The 23462-nt window shown below is 46.1% G+C and overlaps 1 protein-coding gene across 2 annotated transcripts in view; it reads left to right on the top strand.

Moving 5' to 3' along the window:
• GUCY2C (guanylate cyclase 2C) overlaps positions 1-23462 on the top strand; it is an 842638-nt gene that overhangs the window by 463024 nt on the left and 356152 nt on the right. For both annotated transcript variants that reach the window (XM_069737068.1, XM_069737069.1), the window contains exon 17: positions 17240-17372. In XM_069737068.1, the coding sequence (XP_069593169.1) occupies positions 17240-17372 (133 nt within the window). The remainder of the gene's footprint in view (positions 1-17239; positions 17373-23462) is intronic.

Raw genomic sequence — 23462 nt, 5'->3', positions numbered from 1 at the left:
CCAGCCGCAGTGGAGTCTGCTCAGCAGGGACGTCGATCCCAGCGTCTCGCTCAGTCTGACTCTGTGCGAAGAGTTACTGCTGCTTTTCCTGCTTCTGCCATTGAAGCCAGTGCTGGGCAGCGGCGAGTGGACGTTTCTGGATCTAAGTCCTGCTTTTCTCTGTCTGAGCATGCCCAGGGCAGGATCTCCCGTTGGAGATCGAGGGTCACATGCTCAGGTATTTCAGCACATCCCATTGGTCCTCCTGGAAGGTCCTGAAAGGGCAAAACTTCGGTAGCAGCTTCCTGTGCTGCAACTATATAAGCTGCGCATGACCGCACGGCCATGCGCTAGTATTGTCTTGTAATTATGTGTGTGTGTTGTGAGTGAAAGTCGCTCTTTAAATAACCCTCCCTATTGAATGACTGTTCGCGGAAGGTGTATGTTTGCTATCTAGCGCCCGACGTAACACACATTACAGCTACCAGTTGCTGTGTCTGCCAGTACGGCGCCGTGCGCTTGCTCTGCGCTTTCCTGACCCAAGCCTGGGTGGTTAGTGGCGTTCGTCAGTGCGGCACCGCACGCACTCTTGTGCCTTTATATTATTATTTATGTTCCTCTGACACCCCAGTTGTGGTGTCGAGCGCATGGGGTCTTCTGAACTCAAATCCTCAGTCTCGGGTTTGAGATTAGTGACTCCTTGCTTGCGCTCTATGTGCGGTACCGCGGTCCTGTGACGCAACAGGGTCGCTTCCTTCACACAGGGTGAAGTTTACCCATGTGTGTATTCTTATAGTACCGCCATATAGTCCGTCTTTACTAGCAGCGGGGATTTTACCTGCACGGTGGACCTCGGACTGCGAACGCACCTAGTTCCACTTCATCTTGTACTTGGTGCGTTCTGCCAGTCCTTAACATAATACTAGCGCCAAGGTCTGGCTAGTAAATGATGGACGATCAGCGTTCACAGCGGTACATCCAGCAGCTGGAGGGAAGGTTGGCGGCTCTTGAGTGTTCAACCTCAGCTGTGGATGTCACTGCTGTCGCTGTTCAGGCTGCTAGTGTTGCTGCAGCCACCTTGTCCACTGCCGCTCCTGTCCCGACTCTAACTCGCCTCCCGCTTCCAGAGAAGTTCTCTGGTGACAGTAAGTCTTGTAGGGGTTTCGTGAGTCAGTGCTCTATCCATCTCAAGCTTCTGGCCTCTCGTTTCCCTACAGAGTGGGCTAAGGTGGGATTTATAGTGTCTCTTCTATCGGACATTGCGTTGCAGTGGGCTATGCCGCTATGGGAGCGTAGCGATCATGTGGTGCAGAGTGCTCCGTTGTTTCTGAGCACTCTGAAACAGGTCTTTTTAGGACCTCGTGTCACCCATGATACAGCGCTCCAATTGTTGGCATTGACTCAGGGCTCGTCCTTGTTCAGTCATTTTGCCGTCCACTTCCGCACCTTAGCATCTGAGCTGGAGTGGTCGGATAAAGCCCTCATTCCAATATTTTGGAGGGGGCTGGCTGACCACGTTAAGGACGCCCTGGCCACTAGGGAGATTCCCGCCACACTGGAGGAATTAATAACTCTATCCACTCGTATTGATCTCCGTTTTCACGAGCGGAGGTTAGAGCGAGCCCAGTGTAGGCAGAGGTTTCGGCTGGCTCCCACCTTCGCCAAACCTTTAGAATCTCCAGACCAGGCTCCTGAGCCCCATGAGCCTGTGGTAGTGTCACCAGCGGGATCTAAGTCCCGGACCGCTCGTGCACTCCAGATTTGTCATCTTTGCCAACAGTCAGGACATCTTGCCTCCAGATGTCTCCAGCGGTCGAGGAAACGTCAGCGTCTAGTGGTAGTTGGTGGAGGTGCACTAGACACGGCGACGTTTGCCTCCAAATTGTCCTTTAAGGGGACAATAACATTGGGCTCATCCTCTCACTCGGTAGAACTCTGCGTGGATTCTGGGGCGGAGGGCAATTTTATGTCTTCTGCCTTCGCCCAACGTCACGCAATTCCCCTGGTCATGCTATCTCAACCAGTAACGGTACGAGTGGTGAATGGGTCGACACTGCCCGCACAGATTACACATCAAACTATCCCTTTTACTCTGTCCATGTCACCATCTCATCAGGAGATTATATCTCTACTCGTCATTCCTGAGGGAATTGATGAGGTTCTCTTGGGGATACCTTGGTTACGGTACCACTCTCCTCACATCGAGTGGTCCTCAGGCAGAATTCTGGGATGGGGTGAATCTTGTGGGAACAGGTGTCATCGAGAGTGCGTTCAGGTTGCTACTACAGAGGTACCCGCAGATCTTTCCTCTCTCCCCAAGCAATATTGGTCTTATGCAGACGTGTTCTCCAAAAAGGCAGCGGAGACTCTTCCGCCCCATCGCCCCTATGACTGTCCTATTGATCTCTTGCCTGGTGCTGAGCCTCCCCGGGGTCGAGTCTATCCATTATCTTTCCCGGAAACGGAGGCAATGTCTCAGTACATTCAAGAGAATCTGGCAAGAGGGTTCATCAGGAAGTCAGTGTCACCTGCTGGGGCAGGGTTCTTTTTCGTGCAGAAGAAGAATGGAGAACTACGTCCATGCATAGACTACAGGGGTCTTAATGCTATCACAGTTAAGAAAAAGTACCCTTTGCCTTTGATATCTGAGCTTTTCGATAGGCTTCGGGGAGCTAGAGTGTTTACTAAACTAGATCTGCGGGGTGCTTATAACCTGATTCGCATCCGTGAGGGGGACGAATGGAAAACGGCATTTAACACCAGAGATGGGCACTATGAGTATCTGGTGATGCCCTTCAGGCTCTGTAATGCACCTGCTGTTTTCCAAGACTTTGTCAACGACATCTTCCGGGATATGCTTTCCACCTCGGTTGTAGTCTATCTGGATGATATCCTCATCTTTTCTCCAGACATTGACTCCCACCGGAGAGATGTTGGCAGAGTCTTCGACCTCCTACGGGCAAACTCTCTTTATGCGAAGTTGGAGAAGTGTGTGTTTGAGCAGGAGTCCTTACCTTTCCTGGGCTATATCATCTCCGCCCAGGGATTGGCTATGGATCCTGCCAAACTACAGGCTGTGATGGACTGGCAAGAGCCCCATTCTCTTAAAGCGGTGCAGCGCTTTATGGGGTTCATAAACTATTACCGCCAGTTCATTCCCCACTTCTCAACTCTGGTAGCTCCCTTGGTGGCCCTCACCAAGAAGGGAGCGAATCCCAAATTGTGGTCGGAAGAGGTCTCCAAGGCCTTCACTTCTATTAAGTCCCACTTTGCTAGTGCTCCCATCTTACATCGTCCCGATGTGGATAAGCCATTCCTAATGGAGGTGGATGCCTCGTCCGTTGGTGCTGGAGCAGTCCTCTATCAAAAGGATGCTCAAGGTCGGAAGCATCCATGCTTCTTCTTCTCTAAGACCTTCACGCCAGCGGAGAGAAACTACTCCATCGGGGACAGGGAGTTGCTAGCAATGAAGTTGGCCTTTTCGGAGTGGAGACACCTTCTGGAAGGTGCGCGGTTTCCCTTCCAAGTTTACACAGACCACAAAAATTTGGTCTATTTGCAAACAGCCCAGCGGCTAAATTCTCGCCAGGCCAGATGGTCCCTGTTCTTCTCCTGGTTCCACTTTTCCCTTCATTATCTCGCCGGGGAGAAGAATATCCGTGCTGACGCTCTCTCTCGCTACCTTATGTCAACTGAGGAGGAGGAAGAGGAGCCTCGGCTTATTGTCCCTTCCGAGAGCCTTAGAACCATAGCGCCGGTTTCGCTAGAGTCTGTGCCTTCGGGCAAGACTTTTGTGCCCATTAATTTGCGACCGGAGGTTCTCTCTTGGGCTCATTCGTCCAGGGTGGGTGGACACTTTGGGACAAAGAGGACATCTGAGCTACTGGCGAGGACGTACTGGTGGCCGCATATGGTCCGGGATGTCAGGGATTATATTCTGGCGTGTGTCTCCTGCGCCAAAAATAAATCTCCGCGTCAAAGGCCAGCTGGGTTGCTCTATCCCTTGCCGGTGGCAGATAGGCCCTGGGAGATGGTCGGGATGGACTTTGTCGTGGGTTTACCCAAGTCTCGCGGCTGTACCATCATTTGGGTCATCACCGATCATTTCTCAAAAATGGTGCATTTGGTGCCGCTACCACGGTTACCTTCTGCACGGGCCTTGGCAGCGTTGTTCATTAAACACATCTTCCGCCTACATGGTATGCCTGACAAAATTGTCAGTGACCGGGGTCCCCAGTTTGCGTCTCGGTTTTGGAGAGAGCTTTGTCGTCTTCTCAGTATAGGGTTGAATCTCTCTTCCGCTTACCATCCCGAGACGAATGGGTTGGTAGAGAGGGCCAACCAGACCTTGGTCACATACCTGCGACATTTTGTTTCAGCCAGGCAGGATGACTGGGCATCCTTGCTATCATGGGCAGAGTTTGCACTGAACAACGCCGTAGCCGACTCCACTGGACAAACCCCATTCATCCTCAACTATGGTCAGCATCCACGGGTACCTGTGCCTATGCCCGTGTCTTCCGCCGACTCCAGGCTGGCAGACTGGGCTGTGGAGGCACGGGATATTTGGGACCGCACTCAGGATGCCATTCAGGCCTCTAAGCAGAGAATGAGGTCCTCCGCCGATGCTCATCGGCGCCCCGCTCCGACCTTTACTCCTGGCGACTTGGTGTGGCTCTCCGCCCATAACATCAGGCTGCGAGTTGAGTCCACTAAATTTGCTCCTTGCTACTTGGGTCCGTTCAAGGTCCTCGAGCAGGTTAATCCTGTGGTCTATCATTTGGCCCTTCCGCTACGCCTGGGTATCACCGACACCTTTCATGTCTCCCTCTTGAAACCCGTGTATATGTCCCGATTTTCCGAGTCATCTGCTGGGACATCGGGTTCGTCTACGGACCATTATGAGGTGAACGCTATTTTGGGGTGCAAGGTGGTACGTGGCAAAAAATTTTATTTGGTGGACTGGAAGGGTTATGGCCCCGAGGACAGGTCCTGGGAGCCTGTTGAGCACATTCGGGCTCCGCAGCTCATTGCTGTCTTCGAACGTAGCGAGGCCCAAGGAGGGGGGGGGCCCTAGGAGGGGGGGTAATGTTAGGAGTCGAGTTTCCTCTGCTGCAAAGGGGGAATCTCGATCCGTCTCCGCTGCGGTCTCCCATTCTTCTCCAGCCGCAGTGGAGTCTGCTCAGCAGGGACGTCGATCCCAGCGTCTCGCTCAGTCTGACTCTGTGCGAAGAGTTACTGCTGCTTTTCCTGCTTCTGCCATTGAAGCCAGTGCTGGGCAGCGGCGAGTGGACGTTTCTGGATCTAAGTCCTGCTTTTCTCTGTCTGAGCATGCCCAGGGCAGGATCTCCCGTTGGAGATCGAGGGTCACATGCTCAGGTATTGCAGCACATCCCATTGGTCCTCCTGGAAGGTCCTGAAAGGGCAAAACTTCGGTAGCAGCTTCCTGTGCTGCAACTATATAAGCTGCGCATGACCACACGGCCATGCGCTAGTATTGTCTTGTAATTATGTGTGTGTGTTGTGAGTGAAAGTCGCTCTTTAAATAACCCTCCCTATTGAATGACTGTTCGCGGAAGGTGTATGTTTGCTATCTAGCGCCCGACTTATCCAACAGCACGTAACACACATTACAGCTACCAGTTGCTGTGTCCGCCAGTACGGCGCCGTGCGCTTGCTCTGCGCTTTCCTGACCCAAGCCTGGGTGGTTAGTGGCGTCCGTCAGTGCGGCACCGCACGCACTCTTGTGCCTTTATATTATTATTTATGTTCCTCTGACACCCCAGTTGCGGTGTCGAGCGCATGGGGTCTTCTGAACTCAAATCCTCAGTCTCGGGTTTGAGATTAGTGACTCCTTGCCTGCGCTCTATGTGCGGTACCGCGGTCCTGTGACGCAACAGGGTCGCTTCCTTCACACAGGGTGAAGTTTACCCATGTGTGTATTCTTATAGTACCGCCATATAGTCCATCTTTACTAGCAGCGGGGATTTTACCTGCACGGTGGACCTCGGACTGCGAACGCACCTAGTTCCACTTCATCTTGTACTTGGTGCGTTCCGCCAGTCCTTAACACAACCTGAATGGTAATGATATAATTCCATCTCTGAACTGATCTACCTTGCATGTCTTTTTATCTAGATTTGTTAACCATCTTAGCAAGCATTTTTTTTGGGGGGTGGGGGTATATTCTTGTATATTGCTATTGAACTTACTTCGGCTTGTTCCTTATGCAGAAATGTCATATAACTGTTTTCAAAGTGGTTTATGATCCATGTAGGCCTGGACATTTGTTTATCTGTTCACTACATTTACTGTGTCCTGCTGTCTCAAGTTAGTTTGATTGCTAATGAGAGAAAAAAAAAGTAAGATCTAAGTGCTAGCCTCCTATAAATTTAGACATACTTTGGGGATGCATTCATGCAGAGGAGCATTCGTGCACTATTATTCGTGTACATTTATTCCAAGTACTTTTTTTCAAAGTACTGGCAGTTAAAAACTGGCAGGAGACAGGAAAGGCAATCTAATTCTATTCCCTGTTCATTTGGAACACAACAAATACTCACTATAAATATCACTATATGCATTTGTCTCATCTATATCCTGGCTGCTGCATTCGCTCACATTCACCGCCCTAGCATTAACTCTTTACACTTCATCCATATTGGCCCCTCTATCCTTTCCTCCCCTATGTATAGCACTCACGCTCTGTTCACATTGCTAAACAGAGCAGATCCATTCAGTCCCACAATCCAACACAAGTGACGCTCTCACAAATCACTTAACCATCTGCTCACTCTTTCTATCCTCCGTCTTCTAGTCGCTGGAGACATCTCTCCCAACCCCGGCCCCCCATGTTATAGCCAGTCAAACCTCCCAATTGCTACACTCAGAAACCCCTCTAACGTTATTAATATACCATGCATGCCTTCTGGCTCTTTCAATTGTGCCCTTTGGAATTCTTGCTCTGTGTGTAATAAACTCCTTTTCATCCATGACTTCTTCCTTTCTAAGTCTCTTAGCCTCTTGGCTCTTACTGAAACCTGGATCTAGCAGTCAGACACCACCGCTGCTGCTGCTCTTTTATATGGTGGGTTACACTTTCCTCATACCCCAAGATCGGACAACAGAGCAGGTGGAGGCGTTGGTCTGCTCCTATCACCCAAATGAACTTTACAAGTAATCCCTCAAGTACCCTCACTTGTCTTTCCTTCCTTTGAAGTCCATGCTGTCAGACTCTACATCCCCTTCTCCATCTGAGTGGCGGTGGTGTATCGTCCTCCCGGCCCCTCTCATCAGTTCCTGGATCACTTTGCCACCTGGCTTCCACACTTTCTCTTCTGTGACATCCCCGCCCTCATCATAAGTGATTTCAATATCCCCATTGCTTTTCCCCTTTCCCCATCTGCTTCTCACCTTTTATCTCTAACCTCCTTTTTCGGCCTCTTGCAGCATACTAACTCTCCAATGCATGAAGAAGGAAACTCCCTCGACTTGGTCTTCTCACGGATTTGCTCAGTGGACGATTTCACAAACTCCCCTCTCCCGCTCTCTAACCACAACCTTCTTTCATTCTCTATCAAGAACTGCCACCCCACACAGGTTACCCCCAATTTCCACACTTATGGAAACATACAGGCCATTAACACCCAGAAACTTACGAAGAACTTGCAGTCCTCATTGGCCCCTTTCTCCTCCATCTCATGTCCTGATTCTGCACTGAAGCATTAGAATGAAACCCTGCAAAGTGCCCTGGATGAAACTGCACCTCCGATACATAGAACAACTTGGCACAGATGGCGACAACCGTGGCACATGCTACAAACACGTTTCCTGCAGCGGTGCTCCAGGTGCGCCGAACGTCTGTGGAGAAAATCTAATCTACCCGAAGATTTCATCCATTATAAGTTCATGCTTAAAACATACAACTCTGCCAATCATCTCTCCAAACAAACATATTTTAACACCCTCATCACTTCACTGTCCAATAACCCTAAACGTCTCATTGACACTTTCCATTCCCTACTCAACCCAAGAGTGCAGGCCCCAACCACGGATCTCCGCACTGACGATCTGGCGAATTACTTCAAAGAAAACATTGACCACATCCGACAGGAAATTATCTCCCAATTCCTTCATACCATGCACAGTCCTCCCTCCCCCACAGCACCTAGTTCACTCTCTGACTTTGAAACAGTTACAGAAGAAGTGTCACCTCTCACCTAACAAAAATATTCAACCTTTCTCTCACTCCCAGTATTTTTCCCTCCTCATTTAAGCATGCCATCATACATCCATTACTTAAAAAAAATTCCTTGATCAAAACTGTGCCACTAATTATAGACCTGTCTCCAATCTTCCCTTCATCTCTAAACTCCTCGAAAGCCTGGTCCACTCCCGCCTTATCCGCTATCTCTCAGATATCTTGTTTCCGCTCTTTACACTCTACTGAAACTGTCCCCACTAAAGTGTCTAATGATCTACTAACAGCTAAATCTAATGGTCACTACTCCATGCTAATTCTCTTGGATCTCTCCGCAGCTTTCGATACTGTGGATCATCAGCTCCTCACTATGCTACACTCCATCGGCCTCAAGGACACTGTTCTCTCCTGGTTCTCCTCCTATCTTTCTGACCGCTCCTTCACTGTATCTTTTGCTGGTTTCTTCTCCTCTCACCTTCCCCTTACTGTTGGGGTTCCTCAAGGATCAGTCCTAGGCCCCCTCCTCTTCTCTTTGTATACTGCCCCTATTGGACAAACAATCAATAGATTTGGGTTCCAGTACCATCTCTATGCTGATGACACCCACTTATACACTTCTCCTGATATCATGCCTGCCTTTTTAGAAAACACCAGTGATTGTCTTACCGCTGTCTTTAACATCATGTCCTCCCTCTATCTGAAACTGAACTTGTCAAAAACTGAACTCCTCGTGTTCTCTCCCTCTACTAACCTACCTTTGCCTGACATTGCCATCTCCGTGTGTTGTTCCACCATTACTCCCAAGCAACATGCCCGCTGCCTTGGAGTCATACTTGATTCCAAACTTTCCTTCACCCCCCACATCCGATCACTGGCTCGCTCTTCTTATCTGCATCTCAAAAACATTTCTAGAGGTCGCTCTTTTCTTACTTTCAACTCTGCAAAAACTCTTACTGTTTCACTCATTCATTCTCGTCTGGACTATTGTAATTCTCTACTAATTGGCCTCCCTCTTACCAAACTCTTCCTGCTCCAATCTGTCCTGAATGCTGCTGCCAGGATTATATTCCTCAGAAACCATTACACCGATGCCTCTAACCTGTGCCAGTCATTACATTGGTTACCCATCCGCTCCAGAATCCAGTACAAAACTATTACCCTCATCCACAAAGCACTCCATGGCTCAGCACCACCCTCATCTCCTCCCTGGTCTCAGTCTACCACCCTTCCCGTGCTCTCCGTTCTGCTAATGACAGGAGGTTAACATCCTCAATAATCAGAATCTCCCACTCCCGTCTCCAAGACTTTTCAGGTGCTTCCCGAATCTCCACTGTTTTAAGAGTGCCCTAAAAATGCATTTGTTCAGACGGCCTACCACCTCAATGCATTAACCTAACTATCCCTGTGTGGCCCATTAAAAAAAAAAAACCCTTAAACCATAATCAGGTTCCTCACATCATGTTCTCATACACGTTGTGCAGTTAATAGCCCTTATGTTACATACTTAGGCTGTTAACTGGTTTGTGCAGCTTTACATGAACACTCGATCCTTTCACTATGGCTGGTCCGAACAGCAAAAGCAATTGTTACCATCCACCTCCTGTGTCTCCCCTTTTTCCTCATAGTTTGTAAGCTTGCGAGCAGGGCCCTCACTCCTCTTGGTATCTACTTTGAACTGTGATTTTTGTTATGCTGTAATGTCTATTGTCTGTACAAATCCCCTCTATAATTTGTAAAGCACTCTGGAATATGTTGGCGCTATATAAATAAAATTATTATTATTATTAGTGCGTTCAAGAGTTTAGCCTGCCCCATTCGATGGCTGTGTTATTCAGCCAGTCACTTGTGGAGCAGAGCACCATCCACTGCTGTAAACCTGTTTAATGTCACTGTCAATCTCTGACAGTGTACTGCCAGTGGAAGTGTGCTGTTCTGAATGCCTATCATCCCCCTACAATGTAATTGTGGGGTGCCGATGGGTTGGCAAAACAGCCTTGATGTACCATGTCCATGAGTTTGTCCCTATGAGTGCCAAAATTAATCCATGTAGCAATTCTTCAAATTAAAATTAGTGCAGACTTTTCACCATTTCTTAGTTTCCACATATACTGGAGCAATCCAAGATAAGTGATAAGATATTTATCATATATCAGCAAACAGGTGGTAATACAATGTTGAAAAAAATTGAAGAAAGTTCATTTTTTTAGAAACATAATGTGGGGAATATTTAGTGGACTGATGAGTAGAGATGAGCGAACCTTTCAAGGTTTGGTTCGGTTTCGCCTAACGAACCGCCGTTCGCCTAATAGTTCGCCGAACGTTTCGACAAACGTTCCCAAACCCCATTAGATTCAATGGGAGGCAAAATCAAATACCATATATTCTCGTGTATAAGCCGAGTTCTTCAGCACATTTTTTTGTGATGAAGAAGACATCCCCCTAGGCTTATGCATGAGTCATTGTCCCAAAAAGACAGCGGGGGGAGGCAGGAGCCAGCGGTTGCATCTAAAGCCTGTGCCCGCTGCTAAAGAGAAATGAATATTCACTTCGCTGGCAGTGAATATTCATTTCTCTTATTTCTCTTATAACACGCACAGTTAGACCTGCAGCCGCCAGCTTCCAGCACACGATCCTACTTACCTTTCCTGCACGCCCTCGCTGCATCTCATTCTGGTGCCTGCAGCTCTTCCGGCTGAGTAATCACGTGTCCCCCACTCATTAACGTAATGAATATTCACCTCTCTCCACTCCCATAGGCATGGAGTGAATATTAATTACCTTAATGAGCGGGGACACGTGATCGCTTCGCTGGAAGAGCTGCTGGCACGGAACGAGATGGAGCAAGTGGCGCACAGGGAAGGTAAATAGAGTGTTTTTTTTTATATAGAAACCATGCATACAAGGACAGGGATAGGGAGCCATGTATACAAGGACAGGGATGGGGAGCCATGCATACAAGGACAGGGATGGGGATCCATGCACACAAGGATAGGGGATAAGGAGCCATGCATACAAGCATAGGGATGGGGAGCCATGCATACCAGGATAGGGATGAGGGGACAATGCATACCCGGCTTGTACTCGAGTCAATATGTTTTCCCAGTTTTTCATGACAAAATTAGGTGCCTCGCCTTATACTCGGGTCGATTTATACACAAGTATATACGGTGCACAGACAACACCTTAAGGGGTGACAATAAGCTTTCCAGACAGCTAAAACTGGGGCAAACACCATAAAACATGGCATTAATTGACCCACAGTAGAAATTTGCAAATGGCACAGCAGCAGTCAGCCATGGGCCATGCATGAGATATCAGTGTCGGGCCCAGCATTTACAGCTTGGATTTGAAGATTCATTGAGGACCTGTGGTTAAGGGAGTGGTGTAAAGGTACTGTCACACTAGACGATATCGCTAGCGATCCGTGACGTTGCAGCGTCCTCGCTAGCGATATCGTCCAGTGTGACAGGCAGCAGCGATCAGGCCCCTGCTGGGAGATCGCTGGTCGGGGAAGAAAGTCCAGAACTTTATTTCGTCGCTGGACTCCCCGTAGACATCGCTGAATCGGCGTGTGTGACACCGATTCAGCGATGTCTTTGCTGGTAACCAGGGTAAACATCGGGTAACTAAGCGCAGGGCCGCGCTTAGTAACCCGATGTTTACCCTGGTTACCATCCTAAAAGTAAAAAAACAAACACTACATACTTACCTACAGCCGTCTGTCCTCCAGCGCTGTGCTCTGCTCTCCTCCTGCTCTGGCTGTGAGCGTCGGTCAGCCGGAAAGCAGAGCGGTGACGTCACCGCTCTGCTTTCTGGCTGCCCGGCGCTCACAGCCAGACCAGAGAAGCAGAGCGCCGAGGACAGACAGCGGTAGGTAAGTATGTAGCGTTTGTTTTTTTACTTTTTAGGATGATAACCAGGGTAAACATCGGGTTACTAAGCGCGGCCCTGCGCTTAGTTACCCGATGTTTACCCTGGTTACCGGGGACCTCGGGATCGTTGGTCGCTGGAGAGCTGTCTGTGTGACAGCTCTCCAGCGACCAAACAGCGACGCTGCAGCGATCCGGATCGTTGTCGGTATCGCTGCAGCGTCGCTATGTGTGACGGTACCTTAAGTCTTCTTAGCTGGGAGACCTCATACCTCATGCAACACCTAAATTTTTTTTTTATTCCAGTCATACTCAGATGGCACAAACATCAGTTTCATAGACTACTATTGATGGAAAAATGTTAGAATAGTAACACAGGTAGTTGATCAATTGATCCATAGTAGAACCTGTTATAATGGCACAGCAGCCATGGGCCATACATGAGGTAACAGGCTCTGACCCAGCATTTACATCTTGGAATTTTAGTTTCATTGAGGACCTGGTGGTTAAGGAAGTGGTGTAAGCCTTCTTTGCTGGGAGACCTCATACCTCATGCAACACCTCCAAATTTTTTATTCCAGCCACACTCAGATGGCACAAACATCAGTTTCATACAGTAATATTGGTAGTGAAAAATGTAAGGAAAGTAACTCAGATCGTTGATTGAAAGTAAGTGCAGGCCTGGCTGTCTGGGAGGTCTCCTTAAACGGGCAACCCACCAGATGGAGTCTGAACTTGGAGTCTCCACATTTCAAAAAAGTATTGTCACACAGCATTAAAGTGACATCAATTTCCATAGAGTAGAAATGTTATAATAGGCCTCTGACACACCTTCCACCACAGGCAACCCACGAGATGGAGACCCAACTTTGAGTTGTCACACAGCAGTAAAGTGGCATCAAATTCCACAGATTAGAATCAGTATAATAGGCCTCTGATACAGCTTTTACTACAGGCAACCCACAAGATGGAGACCCAACTTGGAGTCTCCACATTTCAAAAAAATGTTTGTGACATCAGCAGCAGTAGCAACAGCAGGCACAGAAAACACCACACAGATGGCGCAGACTGCAATAACACGAGATCAATACATGACACTAAAAACTACACCATCACCGAGTCTGCCCAATCTGCCACTGGTGGGCAAAAGTCATTGGTGATCCATGACTTGTTAATTATTTTGAAAGTTAGGCAGTCTGCACTTTGAGGGAACAGCTGGATGCGCTTTTTCATCAGGACACCACCAGCAGTGCTGTAGACACGTTCCGAGAGAACTCTGGCTGCCGGGGATTAAAAAAAATACCTCTAAGGCATGACAGGCGAACACAGGCCACACTACCATTTTTAAAGACTAAAATGTAAAAGGGTTCCAAACTCCCCTGATGGTATTGATATTGAGATCCAGATACTCCTGCACCATCCTTTCCAGTCATTCACATCGTGTCAGATTTGTACTCTGTTCTGCTGGTGCACAGGCTGGTCTAAAAAAATGTGTTAAATGACTCACAGAAATTGCTTATGCTACCTACACCGCTGCTGCTAATGTTTGGGTGATGACACCTTGATGTTCCAGGGGTTGGATGTCTACAACTGGGATGCCCAGTGTGTGCCTCACTGCTGTCTTGGGAAAACCACTCTTAAGATTGTCTTCAAGCATATTTCGATACTCCAGCATGCACGCATCCATTTCCAAGGGGGAAGCATGTGGCTAAATTTACTCTTGTAACATGGATCTAATAGATTGGCAACCCAGTAGTCAGCACTATTTCTAACCCTAAGAATACGGGCATCATGTTGAAGATAGTGCTGCAAGAAGGCACTCATGTGTCGGGCGCTTCCATGAGGTCCAAGTCCATGCTGTGTTGGTGGAGGGGTAACACTCAAGGTTGCTTCCTCTGTCCCCTCACGCCAACCACGGACAACAGAGTGCGTATCATTATCCTCTTCATCTCCTGACTGTTGCGCGTCTATCACCTCGTCCTCCTCAATGTTTTTCGGCTCCTGCATCTTCACTAACAGTCTATCTGGTACCATGAGCCCCCCCTTGATCACTGTAAGCCATCCTCCCATGGCACCTGCCTGTGTGACGACAGTCCGGAACGTTGAGATATTGTTATCCCTTCCACATCCTCCTCTGCTTTCAGCTCTCCCTCTGGGACAGTCACCTCCTCACGCAGACTATTCAAAGTGTGCCCCAGCATGTACAGTAGTTGACCAGAATAGTGATGCTGATGACAGCATCGTCAGTGCTAACCATCTTAGTAGCCATTTTAAAACTGTGCAGAAGTGTGCAGAGGTCCTTCACCTGTGCCCACTCCGCAAGCACGATTTGCACCATTGGCCCAGGCTATGCAAAAGAGCATACTTCACCAGGACTCATTTCTGCTGCTACAGATGTTATGGTGGATTGACAAAGATGTGTTGTGCTAAGTGACACAAAAGCATCAGTCATGTATACTTCCATAAAACAGCTGAAGGGCTGTCGCTAGTGATGAGCGAGTGTACTCGTTGCTCGGGTTTTCCAGAGCATGCTAGGGTGACCTCCGAGTATTTGATAGTGTTCGGAGATTTAGTTTTCATTGCGATAGCTGAATGATTTACAGCTACTATCCAGGCTGAGTACATTTGGGGGTTTCCTGGTTGTAATCAAGCTGGCTAGTAGCTGTAAATCTTTCAGCTGCCGCAATGAAAACTAAATCTCCGAGCAATCATAAATACTCAGAGGTCACCTGAGTGTGCTCGAGAAAACCCAAGCAAGGAGTATACTCGCTCATCACTAGCTGTCACTCACCCCGACTGTGGTGGGTAAACAATTGAAGATTCTATAGCCGGAGACCTGTGTGTTGACTTAGAATGATGATGGAGAAGGAAGAAGCAGCAGATGAGGTTGATGGGATGGCTGGTGGTTGGCGGAGCCCACAAGTCTGCATTTTAGCGCAGTGAAATTCCCACACTAAGGCATGTTGATCGCGCATTTTCCAGTTCATGCATGTAGTTGTCAAATTATTGCAATTTTTGCCTCTACTGAGGGTTTTTTGGCAAATTTGCTAGATGACGTGGTCTTCCTTTTCAGTCTCACAAATGCCCAGGCTAGGCATCCCTTGCAAACTGCACACTAACGACTGGTGCTGGCCACAGCCAGAGTTGAGGCTGAGGATGCAGTGCTTGTTGTGGTTGCTTCACTTTGTGTGTGTGTGGGAAGCCACAAAGTAATCTCATCTTCCTCCTCCTCCACCTTCTCATCTAACATAGTAACATAGTAACATAGTTAGTAAGGCCGAAAAAAGACATTTGTCCATCCAGTTCAGCCTATATTCCATCATAATAAATCCCCAGATTTACGTCTGAGCTACTCAGCTGCGTACCTCTGGGTTCACACCAAGTAGGATCTACAACTTCATCCTCCTCCTCTTTGTTCTCACACTCCTCACCTTGAGAGTCACCCTTCTGCTCTTCCTGTTCTGACACCACAGTACACTCCATGTGTTTCTCTGGTATCTGAGTCTCATCAGGATCACCTCCACCCTTGGTGGTTAATGTCTGGTGATGAGGGTATGGATTCTGCTTGGACTCTACTTTATCCAGCCCCGGATCCAGCATGAAAAAATTTTGGTCTTCAGTGCAGATGCTTTCCGCTTCTGGATTCTGTGATTCTTCAGAGCAGACCTCTGATACCCCTGATGCCCAATATGTGAACAGCTCTTCAGAATGACCCATCTGAGGTTCCCCACAGTCAGTTGGGCATTTGGAAAGTTTTGATTTGGGGGGAAACAAGGGTGATTGGGGTGCCTCCTCTGAGTATTGTACTGTGTGTGATGTTAAGGTGGAGGAAGAGGAGGCGAGGCCACTTGATGCAGCACTTGCCATCAACAGGAGCACATGCTCTTTCTGAGTCTCATCTAAAAGGCATACTGCTGTGCGGCTGCCACATGGTGTTTGTTCAATTGAACTTTCAGTCTCATTAACACCTAACCCATGTATACATCGAACAACAAGCCTATTCCCCTTTCCACAAACCATGACCTTGCTTTTTCCCACTCATGTTGTAAGTCTCCTTCCCTTCTTGTACCCTGCTGTTTCACCACCTTTGACCCACAGCTGTCAATCACGTCTCCCTAAATAATCACTTTGTATTTTCTTAGATAGTGTGACTGAACAATACTGTTATGCCTAATGATTTTTTAGTGGATATCTGGCCTTCTGATTTGCAACTGAAACACCGTTTTAGCACAAAAGATTTGGAGTAGCTAATTAGGCCTCATGGCTGCAACATTATATTAGGCCTAACAATTTTTAAGTGGAAATCTGTCTTTCAGATTTGCCACTGAAACACAGTTTTAGCACAAACGATTTGGAGTAGCTAATTGGGCCTCGTATTTGCAACACTATATTAGGCTGAACAATTTTTAAGTGGAAATCTGGCCTTCTGATTTTCCACTGAAACATTGTTTTAGCAATAAAAAAATTTGGAGTAGCAAATGGGGCTTCCGGAGACTGCCACACAGTTTTTGCACAGTCAACTTCGATCCTGGAAGATCTATTTTACAAATGACAAGTTCACTTTCAGCAGCACCAGCAGGAACGACATCTCTGCACTGACCAAATGGCACCAGGAAAACAAGACATCCACTTTTTATATGGCCAGAGACATGTGACTTTGACAACCAATTACAAAAGACCTTGTGTCAAAACTTTGTGGATGGTTTCTGCACCCTGATTAGATGCCAGAATCAACACACATAAAGTTAAGGGGAAAAAAAGTATGCACGGCTCCTGTAGACTCTTCAGACACTTCTTTAACCTCCCCACATCCCCTCCCCTCATCAAACATATCCCTCCATGCCCTACACTCCTCCTACAGCAGCACTGTCGAAGCCAAAGTAATACAAAAGCATTATTGGAAAAGCGATGATTTACCGAACTGTGACCGACTTTTGCCTACTTTGAGTAAAATTACTCGTGAAAGCGAACACGAGTCCGAATGTGCTAGATTCGTGCCGAATTTAAAATTGGCGAATGTTTTCTGAACATGTTCGCTCATCTCTACTGATTAGTAAACACTTGTATATTAATAAGAAAAATGTGAAGGACCGCATGGCACAATATCATTTAAAGCTTTGATGTAATTATGTTTAATGTATGTATTAATGTGTATGGTGTATAATGTAATTTTGCTATTTCTCAATTTCAGGGTATGTCTTATCTGCACGCCAGTAAAGTAGAGGCCCATGGCAGACTTAAATCTACAAACTGTGTAGTCGATAGTCGTATGGTGGTGAAAATTACGGACTTTATTTGTAGTTCTATTTTAAATCCTAAAAAGGGTAAGTGTGGATATTACAAATAATCAGTTTAAGGCCAGGGTCACAATTGCGAGTGCAATGCGACAAACTTACACGAGTCTCTCACATCAATACCCGGCACTGCCCCTGGCATTCGGGACCGGAGTGTGCGGCTGCATGTATTCCTGTGTAGCTGAATGCTCCAGTTCCGAGTGTCGGGTATGGATGCCAGAGACTTGTGTGAGTTTCTCGCATTGCACTCGCAAGTGTGACGCCGGCCTAGCTCAATCATTCAACTTTTACATCCAACTTTTTTAGTTAAGTTCATTGTGATCTTTAAACAGAATTGAATTATAATATTCTGACTGCTTGGTGCCAAAACTATGCACAGCTTAATGAAGATGAATTTAATATTCAATCCTAAGCTAGGTGTATACATTTATTTATAGTAAATTCTTCCTAATGGCAGCAGCCGGCAGACAGAATTTTGTTATTTAAAATTCAATTTTATAAAAAAAAATCATTGGAAAGTGAAATGGTTCGTAGAACAATTTAAGTAGAATGGGCAAAATAAAAATGTAAAAGTCTATATTAATAATGAGCAATACAACAATGCAGGTGTTGGACAGGTCTAAACCTTGTAAAATATAACCAAATCTTATTTTGTAATGTGCTGCACTGGTTGAGAAATGTCTTATATAAGGGAAGGACCTGGAATCTTTAGGGTATTTAAGTGAATAACTGAAGGAAAATATGGCTCAGTTTAAAAAAAGCTCCAATCACTATAAAGATATGGTGGGAAACTAAGGTCAAAATCACACATCCATGTTTATTTGGAACAGATAGAATATGAATATAACATGTCATTGATTGCATCTGTCTGCTGTTTGTATTTCACAAAACCATTCATTGACAGGTTGTAAGATAGGTCTGTGAATTGGAACACACTTGGACTTACAGTCATGGCCAAAAGTGTTAGCACCCTTGAAATAATTCCAGAAAATTACAGTAAGTATTTCTCCCAGAAAATTTTTGCAGTTACACATTTTGTTATACACATGTTTATTTCTGTTGTGTGTATTGGAACAACACAAAAAGAACAGAGGGGAAAAAAGCAAATTGGACATCATTTTATATAAAACCCCAAAAACGGGATGGACAAAATTGTTGGCACCTTTCCAAAATTGTGGGTAAAAAACTTTATTTCAAGCATGTGATGCTCGTTCAAACTCACCTGTGGCAAGTAAAAGGCCAATATAAAAATCACACCTGAAACTAGATAAAATGGGGAGAGGTTGACTCAATCTTTGCATTGTGTGCCTGTAGGTGCCACATTAAGCATGGAGAACAGAAAGATGATAAGAGAACTGTCTGATGACTTAAGAACCAAAATTGGTGAACAGTATCAATAATCTCAAGACTGAAAGTCCTTTTCCAGAAATCTTGATGTTCCTTTGTTCACAGTGCACAACATGCCGTAATCAAGAAGTTAACTCATGGCACTGTAGCTAATCTCCATGGACGAGGACGGCAGAGAAAAATTGATGAAACATTGCAATGCCGGATAGTTCATGTGGTGGAAGCAGCCCCCATCAAGTTCCAAAGAAATTCAATCTGTTCTACAGGCTCAGGGTGCATCAGTGTCAGTGCGAACTATCCATTGACATTTGAAAGAACTGAAATGCTATGCCAGGAGACCCAGGAAGACTCCACTGCTGATATTAAAAATCTAGACTGTGAGTCTCGATTAGGGATGAGCTGACTCTTGGATGTTTGTGTTCATTAGATTTGGCCGAACTAGAGTTAAAAGTTCGGTTTGGTATATGAACTTGACCCTGAACTCAATACAAGTCAATAGAAATCCAATTTTCGGTGCATTAAAATGGCTGTAAAATGGTCATAGTATGGGCTGGGGGCTGCCAAAGGAAGCTAAACAGGGATAAAAGCAGGCCAATTGCTCTGCAAACAAATTTAGATAGGGAAATGACTTAAAAAAATGTAGAATAAAAAAATAAAATAAAAATTATAATCTTGAACCTGGAGGTGGAGGTCCAGTTGTAGGAGGAGATTGAGGACGTGGTGGAGGTTTTAATTGATTTTTTAGGCTAATCTGAAAACAGTCAGTGTAATAATCTGCTGGCAAATCTCCATCTGTGTACAGGTCATTTAATACTCTGCACTTTTTTTGGTTGTATACAATGAGGAGTGCATCAAATAGGGGACATGGCTGTGTTGATGGTGGTGCTGTAGGTGCTGCAGGGAGAGAGAGGCCATGGTCGATCTGTGCCTGCTACCTGCCCAATTTAGCACCTTCCTCTGGTGCAAGCAGGCGACAGGATGTTCTGTGTTATTTCATAGGCCCGAGTACCACTGGATCAATAGTGTTCCAAAAATTGTAAGTGAAATACATGTGCCAACTGCTGCAGCTTTCTCCTGTCTGTAGTCCAACAATGAACACACTAATAGTGACAGACAGGTACAGAGGAGAAAAGACCTGAAAAGAAGGTTGAATTGGAAGCATTTAAGGAGACCAGGATGGATGAACACAGAACTTAATCACTTGTTAAAAAGGAAAAAAGAAATTATATAAAATGGAAAGAGGGAAGCATATCTGAAGAAGAATATACTGCTGTTTGCAGGAAAAGTAGGGCAAGTTTTAGAAGAGCTAAAGCCAGTAATGAAGTAAGGCTTGAAAGGGAGACCAAAAGCAGTAAAAAAGTATTTTGGGGGTATGTCAAAAGCAAAAGAAAAGTCAAAGATGCTATAGGATTTTTAGAGGATGAAAAGTGTGAAGTGGTCAAAATGATGTTTTGAAGCCAAATTTTTAAATTCCTATTTTGCATCTGTGTTCTCTAAGAAAGCAATTTTAACTTCAAATGATCTTCACGGTGCCATTGAAGGAATAAACAAAAAAACCCTGTTTGGGAGAGAAGAACAGACAAATCGCGGCGCCCTAAGTGCGTAAACACAATATTATAGTCTTTAAAGGGTGCACAATTTTATGCACTCACCTGATAAAAGACTAAAATGGCTTTAGATCGTGTATCCTCCAAATTCCCTCTGAGATACTTTTCAATATACAGGGCTTGCAGCTTGCCTCGGGTGGATCCAAGTGAGAGAGCCAGAGTAAGGCTCACACAGGATGAATAGTTCAAGAAAAGCACATCCAGCCCATGAATGGCAGCGCTTCCCAGGACTCACATTCAAAGATGATATTTCATATTTTTTTATTTCATAACTTAAAATAGAAGAGATACAACGCGTTTCGGATACAGTATATATCCTTCTTCAGGTATCATAAAAACACCTGAAGAAGGATATATACTGTATCCGAAATGCGTTGTATCTCTTCTATTTTAAGTTATGAAATAAAAAAATATGAAATATCATCTTTGAATGTGAGTCCTGGGAAGCGCTGCCATTCATGGGCTGGATGTGCTTTTCTTGAACATTGAAGGAATAAAAGAATCCACACTATCCATAAACAGAGAAATAGTGAGGGAACACTTAGCTAATTTAAATAAATTTAAATCTCCTGGTCCAGAAGAGCTACATCCTAGGGTACTGAAAGAGCTAGTACAGTAAATTGCAGAACCACTAGCCAGAATCTTTGAAAAATCCTGGAAAACAGGAGAAGTCCCAGAAGATTGAAAAAAGGCAAATGTTGTCCCTATCTTTAAAAAAGGAAAGAAGATGGAGCCAGGAAATTACAGGCCAGTGAGCCTTACTTTTATACCAGGAAAGATATTTGAACAAATTATTAAACAGCATGTATGCAGGTACTTGAATAAGAATACAGTAATTGACCAAAGCAAGCATGGGTTTGTAGCAAACAAGTCATGCCAGACTAATCTAATTTCTTTCTATGATGGAATAAATTACTGAGTGGATCTGGTAAATGCGGTAAAAATAGTATATCTCAGCTTTAGCAAAGCATTTGATAAAGTGTCTCATACTATCCTTATTGGAAATAATGACCAAGCATGGGATTGACAAGGCTACGGTTAGGTGGATTCATAACTGGCTCAGTGATCGTACTCAAAGAATGATAATAAATTGTTGCACATACAATTGGAAAAGTGTTTCATATGGTGAACCACAAGGCACTGTCCTGGCCCCAGTGTTGTTCAACACTTTTATAAATAATCTAGATAAAGGAACTGAAAGTAAACTTTTGAATTTCCAGACAATGCAAAGCTAGGAGGGAGAGCTAAAGGTACCGTCACACTTAGGCTACGTTCACACTAGCGTTCGGCGCACGCGTCATGCGCCCCTATGTTTAACATGGGGGACGCATGCGTTTTTGCTTGTTGCGTTTTCCGACACGTGCGTCTTTGTTACGCTAGCGTCGGACCAAGAAAACGCAAAAAGTTGCATTTTTCTTGCGTCCGATTTTCGTCAAAAAACGACGCACGCGTCGAAAAACGCAGCGTTTTTGCGTGCGTTTGCACACGTTTTTCGGTGCTTTGTGCATCGCCGATGCAGCGGCGCACAACGCTAGTGTGAACGTAGCCTAAGCGACGCTGCAGTGATATCGACAACGATCCGGATCGCTGCAGCGTCGCTGTTTGGTCGCTGGAGAGCTGTCACACAGACAGCTCTCCAGCGACCAACGATCCCGAGGTCCCCGGTAACCAGGGTAAACATCGGGTTACTAAGCGCAGGGCCGCGCTTAGTAACCCGATGTTTACCCTGGTTAGCATCCTAAAAGTAAAAAAACAAACGCTACATACTTACCTACCGCTGTCTGTCCTCGGCGCTCTGCTTCTCTGCTCTGGCTGTGAGCGCCGGGCAGCCGGAAAGCAGAGCGGTGACGTCACCGCTCTGCTTTCCGGCCGCTGTGCTCACAGCCAGAGCAGAGAAGCAGAGCGCCGAGGACAGACAGTGGTAGGTAAGTATGTAGCAGTTGTTTTTTTAACTTTAACGATGGTAACCAGGGTAAACATCGGGTTACTAAGCGCGGCCCTGCGCTTAGTAACCCGATGTTTACCCTGGTTACCAGCGAAGACATCGCTGAATCGGTGTCACACACGCCGATTCAGCGATGTCTGCGGGGAGTCCAGTGACGAAACAAAGTTCTGGACTTTCTTCCCCGACCAGCGACAGCACAGCAGGGGCCTGATCGCTGCTGCCTGTCACACTGGACGATATCGCTAGCCAGGACGCTGCAACGTCACGGATCGCTAGCGATATCGTCTAGTGTGACGGTACCTTAACACTAGAGAAGACAGAGAAAGGATTCAGAGGGATCTAGATAAGTTAGAACAATGGGCAGTAACAAATAAAATTTTATTTAACAGGGAGAAATGCAAGATTGTACATCTGGGCAAGAAAAACAAAAATTACATCTATGGAGTGGGAAGAATAGAACTAAGAACAGAACGTGTGAAAAAGACTTGGGTATACTAATAGATCACAGACTGAACATTACTCAACAGTGTGATGCAGCAGCAAAAAAGGCAAACACAGTTTTAGGATGTATTAAGAGAAGCTTAGAGTTTAGATCACTTGAAGTAATTATCCCTCCTCTACGCCTCCTTGGTCAGGCCTCATCTGGAATACTGTGTTCGGATCTGGGTACCACATTTTAAAAAAGACATTGAAAAACTGGAGCAAGTTTAGAGAAGAGCTACTAGGATGGTAAGCGGACTCCTAGTCCACTTCCTCTACTGTCTCCTCATCCTGTCAGAAAGCGCAGGCCATCTGTGCACACTTTTTGCGTTCTCACCTTGCTGCTGCTTGCCTGTCTGCAGAGCAGTATCACTTCTGCCTTCCGGCTCCCTGCCTCATGTGTGATGTAACAACAAGGTGGAAAGCAACCTCGCACATGCTGGAGAGACGGTGCGAGCAGCAGGCATTGGTGAAGAAACTATGGAGCAGGTACAAAATGTTCAGCCTGATGACAGTTTTGGAGTACCAGGAGAATGAGGAACAACCAGCAGAGTGAGACTAAAAGTAGCTCACAGGCATCACTGGAGCGTGGCTGGAGAGATACAGACAATATAGACAAGAGATACAGACAATATAGACAATTCATCTCTCACTGAGGACAGCTTATCGTTGCCTGTGAGCACCCTGGTACACCTGAGGCAATACAAGCTGCTGTGTCTGCGCAACAACTTTCAAGTTGCC

This window comes from Ranitomeya imitator, chromosome 8 (genome assembly GCF_032444005.1).
Source record: "Ranitomeya imitator isolate aRanImi1 chromosome 8, aRanImi1.pri, whole genome shotgun sequence".
NCBI lineage: Eukaryota > Metazoa > Chordata > Amphibia > Anura > Dendrobatidae > Ranitomeya > Ranitomeya imitator.
The sequence above is the reverse complement of the archived record's forward strand: the minus strand, read 5'-3'. Positions and strand labels throughout refer to the sequence as shown.